Consider the following 13,130-nt stretch of genomic DNA (forward strand, 5'->3'; position numbering starts at 1 on the left):
TATATTATCTCATCCTGTAAGATCACTGTACTCATAGAAGTCTTCACCAAGGATGCCTTGCTGAGTCTTCATAATTCAAGAAATAGGAATTAAGAAGAAAAACTATTTCACATTTGTTTAGTTTCACACGTAGCACAATGCTTACTGCCAGAAAAGATTAAAGTTCTCCAAAAACATTTTTAAAGATTATGGGTTGCACCATGCTGCAGCCCTACTCCTAGAAGGGCTCTCAGTCCCAGACTTGGCCTTGTTGGAGGAGGCAGTTCTCAGGAAGGGGCAGGGGAGCACTTCGCCAATGTAGTGGGGGAGGGGGCAGTGATAACTGTGCTTTATGGGCCTGGGCCTGGGGGTCATCTCCTCTAGGGGAGCAAGAAGGGCAAATAAAACGCAGTCCTTTCTGACTCAGAGGCTAGTCAGGAAGGACTGGTGAGAGGCCAGAAGGTAGCTCCTGGTGGTCTCTTCGCCAGGAAGAGGCCAGGGGTGTTTGGAGAGGGGCTGATGTTGAGGCGCTGTGCAATCAAGGAGCGAGGAAAGCAGCAGTGATTAGGTCAGAGAGGGGCTTTGGGTCTCGAGTTATTCCTGATAAGCATGAAGTCCAGCAGTCCAAGAAGGCACGGAGGACTCCGGGGCCTATCCTTTCCCTGCCGGCAGAGGGAGTCCCGGTATGCAAGGGCCAGCTTTCGTTTAAGGAAAAGCGTTTACGTAGCCCCACGACCGGTTTCGTATGCCCAGGGGCCGAGTATGAGCCGAGGCGATTAACAGCGAGCGACGACTGCCTGGGAACCTCGGGCAGCAGGCGCCGGGCCGGGCGCCCGACACGACGAATTCTCGCGAGAGCAGCCGCCGCCATTTTTCCATTGATTGCAGCGGGCTGGGGGAGGGGCCGACGACGAAGGCGGCGGCAGCGGCAGAGTCCGGGGTCGGTGTCTGCGCGCTGGTGTCTAAGGCCCAAGCTGAGGCCTCCACGGTTGCCGGAACGCAGGCGGCGGAGAGGATGACTGCCGCCGCTCTTCTCTCCTGAGATAGAGAGCCGCCGCCACCCTCTCCCTCCCCCGGCAGGGTGGAGAGGAGCGGCCAGAGTCTGAGCGATGGTGCCCGGCGAGGAGAACCAGCTGGTCCCGAAAGAGGTGAGGGGCCATCGGCGGAGGCTAGGCCCGAGGCCTGCGGCCGCTCGAGGCTACGCAGGCCCGGGCGAGCGGCTGGCCGCCGGTCCGGCCGGAGTGCGCGCTGGGCGGTGGGCGACGCAGGAGGTGTGCGGCGGGTGTAGACGGGCGCGGCGAGCAGTTGGGGGACGGCTGGATGTCCGCGGTCGGGAACCGAGACCGCTTTCGGGGTAGCGGGGTGGACAAATAAAGGAGAGCGGACACTAGGAGCCAGGTCCTGCGCTGCGGGGGAAGGTGGCCTTTGAAGTCCACATTGTACAAGTAGAGCCAAGAGAGATCATTTCAAAGAAAACATTCTGGAACACTTGCCGATGGGCACGACAGGGTGACTGTGCTTCTTCGGGTTTTGACAGTGGCAGTGTATAGCTTACAGGGCTTCTGAAATCTACACCCAAGTTGAGATCTGTGGGAGGGCAGAGTTTACTGTTGGGACTTTTTTCAACTTCTGTTGCTTCGTAGTACTATTGGCCTGCCTAAACGGGGCCTACCAGAGATCCTTAAATTAATAAATGGAACTTGCCTGTAAAGGTAGGAGATAGCGGAGCATTGCCATATGGAGAGCTGAACTACTTTTGGACCCTTGGGTTGTGTATGTCCACTTGGGTGACTTCTTAAATTCTTAAAAGCAAGTGATAGGAGAAACCTTGACTCTTTGGCTTCCCTTGAATAGTAGTAGAAGATTAAGGGTAGAATCCTGCACTGGCCAGTGAATTTCAATATATTAATAGTATCTCTGTTGGGTTTTATAAATATCTCCAGCGCATTCAAACATGTATTTTTAACTGGTGATCATCAGGCTAATGCTTTGGATTTTTATTTCTCATATATCTTAAGTAGAGGCGAGTGTTGAGTTGAAATTAACTGTGTAGGATCCTGATATTTACGAGTGATCATACATTCCTCAACTTTTCGGCCTTTTTTAGTTGCTTTGTGGACATTTCTTTGCTCTATAAGCAAGCTCAAACACAATGCAAAAGTAATACTATTGGAGTTATGTACCTTTATGATACAAATATTTTCCCAGCTCTATCAGATGGATAGTTATAGTTTTTTTTTGCAGGGAATTTGTTGTTGTTGTTGTTTTGTTTTGAAGCAGAGTTTTGTGTCAGTATTTATTCGCCAAGCATCATAACTCTGGAAAGCAGATAAACAGATGAATTAATCAGAAATCTTGCCTCGGTAGCTCTTTAAGCTACTTAGAAAGGGAAAACCAGTATTCCTTGAGCTCCAATCAGGGGTTAGGTACTTTATATTGCATAAGTATCTCTTATGCAAGGAAGGAAGTGATAGGTGCTAAGAGAAAGGTGTAAACATGCATTTCCTTTTAGATATGCATATTGCTGGTTTCCATTTTTATGAAAAGTAGAGTTAATCCTTTCTTAATATTTTGATTATTAGAAAATATAACACAGGTGGAACTTTGCTTAATAAACCCACCATTAGATTTATTTCCCTGATTTATAGAAATCTTGATACAGTTATACAGCTTCATAGGAACTTACTTTTGTGTGTAAAAACTGAGATCCCAATGCTACTGCTTTCACCTGATGGAAATGTAAAGATTAATTCCCTTATCTGAGACTTCAAGCTCATCATAATGTTTTCTTTCTACTTTTTCTGGATCATATGCCTTTATTTTCTATTCCTTATTCTCATCTGAGGTTGTCTTTTCCTCCTGATTCCTTTCATGATTTCTGGAAGCATGCACAGTACTCTCAAATCTGAAGACTGTTACTTGAGGTCCATGCCTTTTTTAGCTAGCCAGCTAGTTTTTTTTCCTTTGGCCATACTCTTCTCTTCCTTGGATTTTCTGTAGCATTCTTTTTTTAAAATCGATTCTTGATTTTATTAATCTGCACATTCTCTCTGCCCACTCACTTAGTCAAGGCCTTTCTATTCTTTTTTGTATTCTTTATTTTCACTTTTGTTTGATTTTTGTCATCCCCTGACTGGATCTTCTCAGTAGTAGTAGAATTATTAATGTTAAAGCTAAGAGAGCATAGTGAACATCTAGTAAGTTAAACCCCTTCACTTTTCAGATGAGAGAATTGGGGCTAGAGGATTGAAAGTGACTAGTTGTGGGTCACATAATGAGTAGATGGCCAAGCAAATACTAGAATTAGGTCCCTTGCTACCATTTTTTTAAAATTATATTCTATAGATCCCTTCATATAACTTTGAGGCCTTATATGAATAGTTCTTTATTACTCTAAATACCTATACCATGTGAAAATAACTACCAAACTTAAAATTTCAAAATTTCCTGCATCTAGTGTAGTGGTTATTATTAACAAGCTAGGAAGGTTTTGTTGCTGCTGTTGTTGTTGTTTTGTTGTTGCTTGTTTCTGTTTTTCAATTTGTGATGTTGGGGATGGAACCCAGAGCTTTGGTGCATGGGTAGGCAAGCATTGTACTTCTGAGCTACATCCCCAGTCTGGGATCTAGATCTTGATTAGGTGTGTGCTTGCCTGTGTACGTGTATGTAATTGTTGATGAATAATATATTATTCTGGTCCCTGAAACTTGAGGACAGTTGTACTTAGAGCACTGCTGAAGGAAGGCAGCTTGGTGTATAGGGATTGGCACATTGTGGCCCACTGCCAAATCCAGTTCACAGCCTGTTTTTCTATGGCCTTTAAGTGAAGAGTGATTTTTACATTTTCAAATTATTGAAGGAAAAAGAAAATTAAAAGACCAACAATAATCAGTGACACATGGAAATATATGAGATTGAAATTTCAGTTTGGAACACAGCCATACCAATCATTTACTATCTTCTATGACTTCAACAGCAGAGTTGAACAGTTGCTACAGAGACTGTAAGCAGGATAAATTTGAAACTACGTAGCCTGGTATTCAAGGCTCAGTACAGTTGGTTCTGGCCATAACCTGCCCTTCCCCAGCTTATCTCTTTTCCCATGAAACAAGTTTTTAATGTAGCCAAACAGGTTTCTCTCTAACTTGATTTTCATTTCTATTTGTACTGTTCTCCCCATTCCTACTTCTCTCCTCCTGTTCAAAATCTTCATACACATTTTTCCGTAAGAACCTTATATATCATTTATTTTAAACAGGCTTTTCTGATCATTTTAAGCTTAAGGATCTTCCTCTCATAAAGACCTCTATTTATGAATAGAATTCATTTGGCATTTAATAAATAGTGCTTTGAATGGAATTTATTTGGCAGTAAATTTTAAGATACCTGTTGTGTTCTGAAATTGTAATACACATTTAATATACTATTTGTTGTGAGTTCATTGATAGCAGAGCTCATTGTATGTTTCTCCCTCTTTACTTTTTGTTTTTGTATATGTTATAAATCTAGGACAATAGATCTATGGATATACTTTCTGGAACATAGATTCAGTAAATATTTATTGATTTAGTTATGGGGGTATAAGGAAACTTAGAATTCAATCAATTATCCTTGGCTTGGAGGTTTTCCATAGCACAGTTGGCAAGCTGTTTTCCAACTTCATGACTAATCTCTGATAACATCTTTTTCTTAGAAGAGATCTGTTATTTTAAGTTTTTGTATTGAAAGAAATTGAGATATTTATACTGGCATCTTTTGATAGTTGTCTCTGGATAGCACAGAAATCTTAAAGCATTTTCCATAGGGATAGCATAGCTTTTCTTATTATTGAAAATGGAAGAAGACAGCAGGAGAGCTCACCCTCTTTATTTTTGAGTCAGAGTGTCTTCAATTAGTTCTTTCTCAGTTGCTCTCTTTTGGATACGATCCAGCATTTTTTAGTATTCCTCCTAAATTGTTGTACCCAGAAAAAAAAAAGCAAAGAGTGTGTGGTCTGTTCATTGAGGAGAACAACAAAGCTTTTTTCTCCCTCACTATTTCACTCTGTTCTATGTCTGAGTTGTGGTATATTGATATTGGCTTTAAGATCGCTTGCTTTTAGTATCCCAGTTTTGATTATAGCTTCGTTCTTGTTTTATTATTCTGTGTCCTAATAAGGACCTGTGACATTAACATTTGAGTACCCACGATGTATATTACTGTTCTCTGCCATATAGGGAAAAGTTACAATAGATGACATTCATTCTTATTCATTCTATCAAGTGTCTTATAGTATAATTAAGGATAAAGTGTATATTTACTGATGCCTCTAAATGATACTTTAACTGCATTGAGCATATAAATATAGAGAAGATAGAAAAAAAAGGAAGAAACCAATAGAAATATAAATTTTGTATCTCAGTGTCCCCCCACCCCCCACTTTTTTCCCATGCAGTAAATACTACTTCCTTGTAGAACTAGTTTTTGTCATGATATGACAGTAATAACCAATATTTATTGACATTATTTACATGTCAATTCAAATAAATTGGCATAAGTTGTGTGTACTTTGTGTATGGTAACTCAGTTGAGCTTCACTACAAGTTCACAATTATATAAGGGAAACTGAAAGAACCTCAAATAATAACTAACTTATTTTTCATCTCTGTTGTCTGATTTCTTATAAAATCCATTTATCAATAGCTACCATGAAACACATCAAATGAATATTCTTTTAATTTTATTTCTCCTATGTAAATTACAGTGGTCATTCTTTTATTTGTTGATCCTTATAAAATGATCCTTTTTCTAAATTTGAGGTATTCTTTCTTTATTAGTAAGAAGCATATCAAGTTATACCCATCAGTGTCTAACATAAATGGGAATGTTTAATAAAATTCAGTATTTCAGATATCATTAGAAATATTCATTTAGTAAAGTTAAAAACCTGAATGCAGAGTTGTATATGATTCCAAATTTGTCAGAAAAAAAATTATGAAAATTTAGGGCTAAATGCATTGAAAGATTTGAAAGAATACAGAAAATATTAACAGTTGATATTTCTTGGTGTCTGGATTATCTTGATTGTAGTTTTGTAGCTTTATGGGGTTTTTTTTTTTTTTTGGTAGTTATTTGCATGGTGTTACTGTCTTTTTTTTTTTTTTTTTCCAGTAATGGGACTTGAACCCCGGGGTCACTTTATCATTGAACTTCATCCTTTGTCCTCTTCATGTCTTAAAAAATTTTGAGACAGGATCTTGCCAAGTTGCCCATGCTGGTTTTGAACTTCTGATCCTTCTGCCTCAACTTCCCAATTAGCTGGTGTTATAGGCATGTGCCACCATGCCCAACATATATTGTCATTTTTTGGTCAACCCTCCCCACCACCCTTATTGTTCTGTTTCAGTTAGGGTATCACCATCTGCTTATTTGGTTAAGCTGGAACATTGTTTTGATTCCTCCTTTCTTCTTTTTCTCACATAGTTCATCACTTAGAATGAGTAACTTTATCATTGTGTGGCTCTGCCTCTGTCTAATTGTTTTCTCTTGTAACTTTATCATTGTGTGGCTCTGCCTCTATCTAATTGTTTTCTCACTCAAATGTAGCCCTTCTAAATGGTCACTGTGCTTCCAGGTTCTTTTCTTTCCTATCATCCTCCCTACAACTTCAGGTTTACTTTCTAAAATAGATGAGATTGTGACTTACCTGCTTCAAAGTTTCTAATTATTACCCTATGATTACAAATTGAGTAACAGGTATTATTTATAAACCCTATGTGTCAGACACTATGCTAAGCAGTTTACATATATTATTTAATCCCTATAACAGCCCTTTAAGGCAGCTGTTAATCTTCATTATCCATTTTACAAATGAAGAGACTAAGGCTTAAAGAGGTTAAGTAACTTGCTCAGTTATATAGCTGTTTGATTCTAAATCAAGGTGGCCTTAACCAGTCCCAGAGTCTGTCATAATCTGGCCTCGATTTATTTAAAAACAAAATTTTAAATTAAAGTTATGCATGCACATATTTATAAAAGCTAAATAACTATACAGAACTATTTAGAAAAACAGAGTCCCCAGCAAATTTGTCCTCCCCTTCATTTTGGGCTTCCCAAAGGCAACCACTTTCAGCTTAATTCTTTTGATACTTAGCTCCATATTTTAAACTAACATTTTGATAGTGCTCCTTGATTTTTCAGTTTAAGATATTATCTAATGGCAAATGACCCCAACACATACTTAACAATCCTCCCAATATTGCCATATTGTAAATTGTTTGGGTACATTTTTATGTCATACAACTATAAACTATTCACAATTGACCCATTTGGTTTACTGTTAATTTTTTTTTGCTGTATAACATTTTGTTTTCTCTGAGTTAATAATGTTTTTTACGATTTGCTTCACTTAGTTTTCTGTATACTTATTTAACTAAGTGGTTCTCAACTGGGTGCCCAACTCCCATCATTTGGCAGTGTTGGGGGAGGGGGAAGGGAGTGTGCTACTGACATCTAGTGGGTAGAAGCCAGGTATGCTGCCAGATATCCTGCACTGCCCCATAGCCTTCCATATGCCAACAGTGCCGCTGTTGAGAAGCCCTGATGTAGCATAAAGTCTCTCCCAAGTGTATAAATATCCTCTTATATCCAAATCTTACAATTTTGACATTGTAAGAAACTTTCCCAGCATCTTTTTACCTGATTCTCCTAAACTTGTTGGCTCTATATCTCTGTGCAGCTGTTGTCTTGGATTTGGTTTACTATCCTCTGGGGGCTTGGTGCTTCCCTTTAGTTCTGTCTCATATTATTAGTGCCTTTTTTGTTTGCTTTCTCATTTGGAGGATCATTTATAGTAGCTTTCTAATGGGGATGTAATTTTTTCAAGACCTTGCATATCTGAAAATATTTTTCCCCTTGTTTTAGATATAGTTTGGTTTAGCAAAGAGAATTCTCAGTCATAATTTTTTTCTCAGAATTTTAAAGGATTTTTTCTGCTGTCTACTGTGTTGCTGTTGAGACATCAGAATTCTTTTTCACTATTTTGAAACTTTGTTTTGTTCTCTTTAGAAGCATGGAGAATCTTTGTTTAAGAGTTCTGCCCTTCTCTATTATATAGTTTGGTATAGGTCTGTTTTTATCCATTCAACTAGTTTTAGGGTTGTTCCATTCAATCTGGAATTTATTTTGTTAGTTTTAGAAAAAATTTTAAAATGATTTCTTTGATTTTTCTTACCTTCATTTTCTTTTTTTTCTCTCTTCTTATTGTTTAGGTTTTAGGCCTAATGACTAGTTTCTTTAATTTTATTGTCTGTTTTCATGTATTTTGCATTTCCTTTTTTCTCCTCTTTTTTCTGCTAGATCTTTTGTAACTTAAACTTCTGATTCTATTGAGGTTTTATTTCTGCTATAATATGTATAATTTGTAAGTACTCTTTTTCTCTGAGGAAAAAAAAGGAAAACATACTCTGTATATGTTTTATGTATGCAATGCTTTCTCAGAAAAGATTGGCAGTTGTATTCCTTTATTTACTCCAAATTTCCTTTTATTCTGTTTGCTTTGGGTTTTGTCTGCCATCTAAGACCCTTTCCTTAGATATTTGATGATCCTTGAAAATCTGTTTATTTAAGAGAGGGACCTTAAAAACTTGAAAGTGCCAGTGAGTATTTATAATTTGACCTGTAGAGTGATATATCTGGATAATTTCTATGCAGACTCCCAGTGTCTTAGTCTGTTTGGGCTGATATTTAAAAAATACTAGGTGACTTATAAACAAAAGAAGTTTGCTTCTCACAATTCTGGAGACTGGAACGTCCAAGATCAAGGTGCTGACAGTTTTGGTGTCTAGTGGTGACTGCTCCACGTTCAAAAAGCAGCGCTTCTTGCTGTATCCTTATATGGTGGAAGAGAAGAAGGCAGCCCTCTAATGCCTGTTTCATAAGGGCACTAATCTCATTTATGAGGACTCTGCCCTCATAATTAATTATCTCCCAAAAGCCCCACCTCTAAATATCATTGGTGATTAGAGTTTAGTATATACATTTGGGGAGAGTGAACATAACCATTTAGACTATAGCTCCCAGTGACATATCTTTCTTTTTCTTTTGTGCTGGATGGATTTCTCAGAAAAATTTGCTGATCTTTTGTCAATAGGGAACAAGCTTGGGAGTTAAGTAGTAAAGGGGGATACAGATCTTATCATTGAATATGCAGATAAACTTCCCTCTCATTTCCTAGTTTGAGTACACATTTTCAAATTCAGCGGAGCCTTATGTCCTCTAGTTTAGGTATACCCTGTTTTATGCTTTCCAGAAATTATTTAGTCTTTTGTCAGGAAGGACTGAAGAGTAGAAAGAATCTAGGGGTTCTAACTGCTTCTTAGAGTTCAGCTGTTTTCCTTGTTTGGACTCCAGCCTCACTCCTGGGGTATCTAAAATTGCCAGTTTCTGAGGCTCTTCCTGAGTTTTAAAAAATTTTTTAATAGAAGAGTTGCAGAAAGAATAGAATTCCTGTATATCCTTTTCCCAGCTTCTCCTTTCTTATTCATCTTATATGATTGTAGAATATTCTCAAATGCAAGAATTAGCCTTAGTACAATACTGTTAACTCCACTACACAATTTATTCAGATTTTGTCAGTATTTCCACTAGTGTCTAAGAATCAAATTCAGAATCCCTCATTGCATTTAGTTGTGTGTTCCTTAGTCTTCTTTTACCTGTCATAGCTTTTCAGTCTTTCCTTTTCTTTCATGACTTTGGTACTTTTGAAGAGTACTAGTCAGTTGTTTTGTGAAAAGGCTTTCAATTTGGGTTTATCTGAGGCTTTCTTATGACTCTGAATCAAAGAGAAGGATATCACAGACATGGTGAGTACTTCTCAGTGCATGATACGAGGGGAAAAAGGACATGATGTTGTTATATTCTGTTTATCAACCTTGACCACTTGGTTAAGGTGATGTCTGCTAGGTTCTACCATTGTGGTTAATATTTTTCCCTTTACTAATTACTAAATACTTCGAGACCACACAGATAAGTGTTTATTCTTAACTTCTACCCTTTAATTTTAGCATTCATCTGTGGATATTTTCTACAGTAATTATTAGTTGCATTATTGATTTTATATTTTCCTCACTAATTTTACATTTATTAATTGGAGTTCTTCTGTGAGAAGGAATTGTTCGCTCTCCCCCCACTTATTAATAATTTATATTAATACAGAATTAACATATTTATTTTATTCTTTGGATTGAAATCCAATACTGTTTTTTATTTTGTTATTTAAACTTCCCAGGTTTGGCCAGGGGAGCTCTTTCTGGTTGCCTTGTGTCCTCAGCCTTGCTTTTTGAGTACTTCTTTGCTTTCTGGTACCACATAATGCTTCACTTCTACTGGCCTAACCCTGGAATTAACTACTTATCTAGGGAGTTCATTGGACTTTTGGTTTAAATTATATAAATCAGGTGTCTGATTTTTCCTTCAGGATATGTGGGATTGGACTTTCTCAGCTGCAATAAGACGTTAACTCTTGTTCTTCTTTCCAGCTTCTAAAGTTGTGTTTCTGTTTCTTATGGGCTTATGCTCTTTAAAAAATTTCTTTACTCTTATTTTAAAAATATTTTGGAAAGCATCAGAGATGAATGCTTGTATTTAACCTGTTGTCTTTAACCAGAAATTGCTAACTTAATGTTTTTGTCTTCTGCCTAAGCCAATTTTGGTTGAACCACATTCCACTGCATTAGTTGCTGTTCTCCAGATGTGTTATTTGCATTCATGTGTCATTTCTTTGCCCTTGTCCTGAGTGAATATTATGAAATATTTCTTATTATTCTACAGATTTTAAGGAGCTTTAAACGTGTTAAATTTGGTTTTTGTATGAAAGATATGCTTTAAGTTCTTTCTTAGGATTCCTATCTCTTTTTACCTCCACTTTTGGATTAGTCACAAAATGTTTGTATGCCTTGTGCCTAGATACTCCATTTTTTTCCAAACTGGAGGAGAGAAGTTCAAGCATTTCCAGAATAGTAGAAGCCCAAGAACCCAGTGATAGCCCAAGCTGGAAAGAAAAAATTGTATCAGAAATAGGGGGTTGCAAAAAACAGAGCATTAAATATATTTTAAAGTATTTATTATCAATTAAAAGTTTCAAAAGACATCTAGTAAAACAAATTCATTTCTATTAAGTACTTTCTTCATTTCAGGCAACATATGTAGGTGCCATGATTTGTAGAGGTATATTCTTTTATGAGATTTATTACCTAGATCTTAAAGTGTTTTCCATGTATGCCTGATTGAAATCTAATGTACGGACATTGTAAAAAGTTTTTCCTCAAAATGTAGGATTGGTAGTGATGGCAAATGATTGACAAAAATAGTGTGATCTTTCACATTAAGATTCTGAGTGCATTTTTTCTTTGTTTTTCCTGAGCCTTGTATAGTATAACAAGGGATGGATATAGGTGTAGCATATGTAAACAGATAACTGCTCTCTGTCCTACTGTATACTTCTATTTACTATGTAGATGGGGAAAAAATAATAATTACCCTGTCCTTCCACTTCATGAAACTAAAACTGAACCATGCATACATAAAATAGCTATGGATACAGCCATAGATATGTTTTCTTCTTTGCAGAACTGTTACTGACATAATCCACCATTGAGAGATTTACTGTTTATTATATGAAAATTACTGATACATTTGTCTCAAATTTTGATGTTCTTTAAAACATGCTTTGAAATCCTATCTAAGGGGCTAGGGTTGTGGCTCAGTGTTAGCACTCTTGCCTAGCATGTGTGAGGTACTGGGTTTGATTCTCAGCACCACATACAGATAAATAAAATAAAAGTCCATCAACAACTAAAAGTATTTAAAAAAAAAAAAAAGGAAAAAAAAAAAGAAATCCCGTCCAAGCTGGGCTCAGTGACACACGCCTGTAATCCCAGTGGCTCAGGAGGCTGAGGCAGGAGCATCACAACTTCAAAGCCAGCCTCAGCGAAAGGGAACTGCTAAGCAACTCAGTGAGACCCTGTCTCTAAATAAAATACAAAATGGGGCTGGGTTGTGGCTTAGTAGTTGAATGCCCTTGAGTTCAATCCCCAGTGCACCCCCCACCGTAAAAAAAAAAAAAAATCCTATCCAAGTAATAAAATGTAGCCTCTTTAACTTCCTATATTATTAAATCTTTCCTGAGTCTTCTCTCTTGACTGATTGTATTTTCCTGACTTGGAAATCCCATAACACTATATTTTTTGGCATTAAAAAAATTTTCTACCTTTATCATAAAAGTTATTTGTGATAATGCATTTAGGAGATTATAAGTTCTTCAAAGTAAGGATATCATAGCCAGAACTCCTACATTCAAATACCAGCTATGTGACCTCAGGCAAGTTATTTAACTTCCTAGTATCTTGGTTAAACAAAGATAATAGAAATTGTCTCCTAGAATTGTTTGGAGGATTAAATTAGTTAATACACGTACATTGTCTTGCATGTAAGTATTCAGTAAATGTTAGCAATTACTACCTTCTGTTATTTCACTGCTCTTCCTACCTGCATCCTTATATCTTACCCTAGGGCCAGCACAGTGTGATGTGCATTGTACAACAAATATTTAATTAAATGAAAATGAAATCATATTTTAGTTGTTTTAGCCATTTGAAATTATATTTCTGATTATAACCTGTCAACTAAATATCTTAATGTTTATAATACTAATCCTTAATGATTTGATAGGTTCTCTTGTATGATCAAGTAAGACCTATTCTTACTGCTTTGAGGACTGCAACATAAAACAAAGTGCAAACATTAAAAGAGATGTTTAGGCTAATGAGGTCCTGAGAAAAATAAACATATCTAATTTGTTTAAATTATTGTCAAAATAAGGTACTGGATTAATGAATTACTTGTTTGTAAAGATTTACTATGAAATGTTTATTTATTTATTTATTTATTTTCTAAAGAGAGAGAGAGTTTTAATATTTATTTTTTAGTTATCGGCGGACACAGCATCATTGTTTGTATGTGGTGCTGAGGATCGAACCCGGGCCGCACGCATGTCAGGCGAGCGCGCTACCGCTTGAGCCACATCCCTAGCCTGTGAAATGTTATTTTAAAGCAGGATCGTTGTTAAGAATGTTCCCAGTTTTTGTTGTTTTGGGGAGGTCCTGTTTTCTTCT

At 37.2% G+C, this 13,130-nt stretch overlaps 1 protein-coding gene across 2 annotated transcripts in view; it reads left to right on the forward strand.

Moving 5' to 3' along the window:
- Positions 1 to 776: 776 nt before the first annotated feature.
- Usp47 (ubiquitin specific peptidase 47) overlaps positions 777 to 13,130 on the forward strand; it is a 104,533-nt gene continuing 92,179 nt past the window's right edge. The window contains exon 1 of one of the 2 annotated variants that reach the window (XM_076846895.2): positions 777 to 1,127. In XM_076846895.2, coding sequence (XP_076703010.2) covers positions 1,089 to 1,127 — 39 coding nt within the window. In that variant the 5' untranslated portion in view covers positions 777 to 1,088. The remainder of the gene's footprint in view (positions 1,128 to 13,130) is intronic. The other variant, XM_076846896.2, reaches the window with a different exon arrangement.

The sequence above is a fragment of the Callospermophilus lateralis genome, chromosome 2 (assembly GCF_048772815.1).
Source record: "Callospermophilus lateralis isolate mCalLat2 chromosome 2, mCalLat2.hap1, whole genome shotgun sequence".
Taxonomy (NCBI): domain Eukaryota; kingdom Metazoa; phylum Chordata; class Mammalia; order Rodentia; family Sciuridae; genus Callospermophilus; species Callospermophilus lateralis.